The sequence below is a fragment of the Tachysurus fulvidraco genome, chromosome 18 (genome assembly GCF_022655615.1).
Source record: "Tachysurus fulvidraco isolate hzauxx_2018 chromosome 18, HZAU_PFXX_2.0, whole genome shotgun sequence".
Taxonomy (NCBI): Eukaryota; Metazoa; Chordata; class Actinopteri; order Siluriformes; family Bagridae; genus Tachysurus; species Tachysurus fulvidraco.
This window is the reverse complement of record NC_062535.1, coordinates 20749228-20754227: the sequence shown is the minus strand read 5'-3', so window position 1 is coordinate 20754227 and position 5000 is coordinate 20749228. Positions and strand designations below refer to the sequence as shown.

At 43.4% G+C, this 5000-nt stretch overlaps 1 protein-coding gene across 3 annotated transcripts in view; it reads right to left on the bottom strand.

Moving 5' to 3' along the window:
- Window positions 1-195: 195 nt before the first annotated feature.
- LOC113636977 (acyl-CoA dehydrogenase family member 11-like) overlaps window positions 196-5000 on the bottom strand; it is a 14607-nt gene continuing 9802 nt past the window's right edge. For all 3 annotated transcript variants that reach the window (XM_027137347.2, XM_027137346.2, XM_047803491.1), the window contains 2 exons: window positions 2852-2918; window positions 196-636 (listed from right to left, as the gene is read on the bottom strand). In XM_027137347.2, the coding sequence (XP_026993148.2) occupies window positions 516-636; window positions 2852-2918 (188 nt within the window). In that variant the 3' untranslated portion in view covers window positions 196-515. The remainder of the gene's footprint in view (window positions 637-2851; window positions 2919-5000) is intronic.

The window sequence follows — 5000 nt, the reverse complement described above, 5'->3', positions numbered from 1 at the left end:
TCTGTCTGACTATCTGTCTGTATATCTGTCTGACTGACTGTATATCTGTATATCTGTCTGTCTATCTGTCTGTCTGTCTGTCTGTATATCTCTGACTGTCTGTATATCTGTCTGTATATCTGTTTGAATGTCTGTATATGTTGGGTGTAGAGGAAGTGTGAAGTGTAGAGAGAGAGAGAGAACACACAACTCAACTCTATTCTACTATTTATTAATATACTTTATTCCTATTCTTCCTCCACATAATTATGGGATGTTTTTTGTAGCACTATGACAAAATTGTGAGAAAAAATAATCAGAATAAATCAACACATTTCTCTTATGAACACAATTACAGTAATAGTGTATATTTAAAATATATATAAATATGAAACTGTGCCTCATCATAAACACATCTCATATTGTAATCACTCACACTACAATGTGTGTGTGTGTGTGTGTGTGTGTGTGTGTGTGTGTGTGTGTGTGTGTGTGTGTGTGTGTGTGCGCGAGAGAGAGAGAGAGAGAGAGAGAGATCAGGGGTTTTGCTTCTCCAGTCCTTGGTAAACAAGCTGAGAGTCATTCAGTGCAGCATCGGTGCTGTAATGCCCTCGACTCTCCCTGCTCACTACAGGACACAAATCACGCTCACACCACCTATATAGATAGAAAGACAGACATGCAGACACACACACACACACACACACACACACACACACACACACACACACACACACACACACACACACCTTTACAAAACTGTTTTACAGTAAAATACTGAGTGACGGTGTGATGTGCAGTTATTCTTACCATCTCAGAGTAATAAATTTCCTTTGACAGCAAGTCAATAAATGTTTTATTCTTATTATTGCACACAACAATTTAACAATGATTACAATGTATTATTTATTAAGCATCTGATAGTTTCATCAAATTATAATACATGTAATGTTGTGGAACGAGGGTGAGATAGTTCGTTATTCCCTTTGTGTCTTGTGTTATTCTCTCATAAAGAAAATAAATCTCAGCTTGTCATGTTACCATAGAAACTACAAAGAAGTGTAAACCCTCTGTCCTGAAGATGTGTAGAACTTCAAGCTCCAGCTTCACCTCTGACTGGGACACAGAGCTCACACTGGGACACAGAGCCCACACCGGGACACAGAGCCCACACCGGGACACAGAGCCCACACCGGGACACAGAGCTCACACCGGGACACAGAGCTCACACCGGGACACACAGCTCACACTGGGACACACAGCCCACACTGGGACACACAGCCCACACTTGGACACACAGCCCACACTGGGACACACAGCCCACACTTGGACACAGAGCCCACACTGGGACACAGAGCTCACACTGGGACACAGAGCCCACACTGGGACACAGAGCCCACACTGGGACACAGAGCCCACACTGGGACACAGAGCCCACACTGGGACACAGAGCTCACACTGGGACACAGAGCTCACACTGGGACACACAGCCCACACTGGGACACACAGCCCACACTGGGACACACAGCCCACACTGGGACACAGAGCTCACACTGGGACACACAGCCCACACTGGGACACACAGCCCACACTGGGACACACAGCCCACACTGGGACACAGAGCCCACACTTGGACACAGAGCCCACACTGGGACACAGAGCCCACACTGGGACACACAGCCCACACTGGGACACAGAGCCCACACTGGGACACAGAGCTCACACTGGGACACAGAGCTCACACTGGATACTCCTTCAGCACATCACAAACACACAGGCACAATCAACAGCTTTAACGTCCAGTGAGATGTGCATTTTATCCTCGAGTGTATTAAGAGAGTTAAAAGTGCTACAGCTACAGAAGTAATCCGATAAGCGAGAGACAGACACATGGACGGGGGATTAAGCTGTAGAATCAGACACACAAGGTCAATATTTTGCAATGTTTCTGAGATGGAGGTTTCCACTCTGAAGCTGAGGCAGGAGTCGAAGGAGTAACACTGATGTGGCCAAATAATTGAGAAATATCCATTCATCAAGGCTTATTAAGAAATTCCTGTTCTATAGATGACAAACACACTAAATAGTTCACACTTTGGATTTAAGATGTGTCCTCTAGCGTAGAAGACATCACTGCAGAGATATCTGCTGCATAAAATTATTAATCCACAAATGAAATGCAAGAGAAGATACTTCAGCCGAGCCAAGTATTTAGGGTCTCTGGGGTACCACAAGGTTGGATCTCGGACTCACCCATGATAATAAAGGTGACCGCTTCCAGGCAGGACACCATCAGAACAACCACCTTCATTTTCAGGTACATTTGTGTTGCCCAAAGTTAAACATAATGTAAATGCACTCACACAGTTTTCAACTAAAGTTCACATAGAAATCCAGACTTGGCAGCAGAGTAAGAACCCATGTGACAAGTTTACTGAAATACAATCAAAATTCGTCAAACAAAAGGGCAAACCAAAGGCTACTCAATCACGGAAGAGCAAAACGATCAAAACACAGAGTCACTATAAAGGAAAAGTTCGCGAGAATGGCGAGACTTCAACAAGGACTACTGCTTAAACAAACCAGGAAGTAAACAGGAAATGATTTAAACTCTAGAGCAAGAAAGTGATCTGCCCTCTCCTAGTGGGGCGAGGTACTTTTTCTGCCTGTTATGAGGTCTAATCCAGTATGTTGAACATTACAATGTTACATAATCTATGTACACTCGATGGTGCTGTAGACACATTTACATCTACGTCCTGATGAGGCTAAAAACAGCATGTTTCAAGCTATCAAAGGAAGATACAAAGGAACCGTGACAAAGGAACCGGAAATGGGGGGTTGGGTTTTATAAAACACAAACACACTTTACCTCAGGGCGGCATAGACATCTGGACATGAAGCTCCTTCCCATGAGGCATGGTCCACTAATAAAGCTCCTACACACACACACACACACACACACACACACACACACACACACACACACACACAGAATCATATCAGACATTAAAGAGTCTGTTCACATGAACATATTTAAAATGATGTATACAAATGTTCAAACAGATCAAGAACATTACCACTTAATAGAATAGAATAGAACGGGGGGCATTGAAGCCTTTATCATCACCACATATACATTACAGCACAGTGGAATTCTTCACATACCCCAACCGAGGAGGATGGGGTCAGAGTGCAGGGGCAGATATGACACAGCACCCCTGGAGCAGAGAGGGTTGAGGGCCTTGCTCAAGGGCCCAGCAGTGGCAGCTTGGCTGTGTTGGGCCTTGCACCCCAATCCTGTGATCAACAACCCAGAGCCTTAACCAGTTGAGCCTCCACTGCTCCAACCACCACTGCTCCAACCACCACTGCTCCAACCACCACTGCTCCAACCACCACTGCACCATTAGACCATTAGAATAAAGCTTCTAACTGCACAGAGAAACCAGCACATGTCTTATTAACAGCTGAGGAAGAGAATTTCACTTCATTAACCTACTGTTTTCTTCAGTAAGAGCATCCAGTTTCACCTACATTACATTCAGTATTGAATTGAATTACATTCAGGTGAACCTTCAGGCAAGTTTGAGGTTGTGTACTGCATTCAAATCAGATGGAGTCTAGTTTATTGTCCAGGAAGCAAAAATTGGAAAGTAGAATGGACATGAGAGCCGGCCGGCTAGGGTTTGTTTGTAGCCTACCACGGACAACCACGCATTCGCTTCGTCCCTCTCCTGGTCCTCGGTATCAGGTGATGCCGAGGACTGGAGGCCTGGTCTCTGCAGCAAGCCGAGGTCACGAAGCCTTTCCAACACATCATCGTGCAGTCAAAGCATGTCATCGTGCACCGCTGTCTCTGGTGTACATGTACTAGCAATAGCTGGGTTAAAAATCGTAAATAGCACCATACTGTATTCGGAGTGGCCACGAGCTGCTACTGCCATGCCGCCATCTTTGCCATCTTGAACAAAGTTATCACAAGTCCGGAGTTTGCCTTGCTTTTTTATTTTTTTTTTAAAGGGGGGATTTATATACTTTTTAAACGCACTGATCATAGCCACAAACTTGGCTAACCTTACATTAAATCTGCACAAAGGAACTCGGTTAATTTGTAAACTGCAAAATAATTTTGATCTATAAAACACTGATGCAATGGTACACGCAATCATTTTACACACTGCACTGTGCAGGAAGTGGAGGATATTTCTTAAACAGAAACGGCACATTTCCACTATACATCATACAGTGTAGCTAATTTATGTTCAATAATGAGGCATATAAACATGTAAATAGCTCATTGTCATCAACTGACAACAGAAAGTGAGGCTTAGAAACAAAGATTTTTAACACAGATTATTAGATTTAAATATTTCATGTTTAGTCAACATGGTGTTAATCCATCTATGATGATAAATTATGAAAACTGTGTTGCCATGGTTACAATATTAGTTCCCATCATCTAATCAAGAAATGTGACATAATTCCCAAATGTTTTAAACATCACAGTTATTTAAAAAAACTCAGCAATACCAATTCCTTTTTTAATAGCATAACAGGCTAGTGACAGGAAGTGAGATTTATAACCTTTTTAACATATCACTTAGATCTTTTGGCATATTTAAAACTAATTTTTTAGAGTATTTAAAGTATTTAGAGTTAGCGGTTAGGGTTAGGGGTTAGAGTTAGGGATTAGAGTTAGGGGTTAGGTTTAGCGGTTAGGGGTTAGAGTTAGGGGTTAGGTTTAGGGTTTAGGGGTAGGAGCTAGGTTTAGGGGTTAGGGTTAGGGATTAGGTATAGGGTTTAGGGTTAGCGGTTAGGGTTTAGGCGTTAGCGGATATGGGTAGAGTTATGGGTAGGGGTTAGGAGTAGGAGTTAGGTTTAGGGGTGAGGGTTTAGGGGTTATCGGTTAGGGTTTAGGTTTAGGGGTTAGGGTTTAGGGGTAGGAGTCAGGGGTAGGGGTAGCGGTTAGGGTTTAGGGTAGGGGTTAGGTTTAGGAGTTAGGGTTTAGGGGTTAGCGG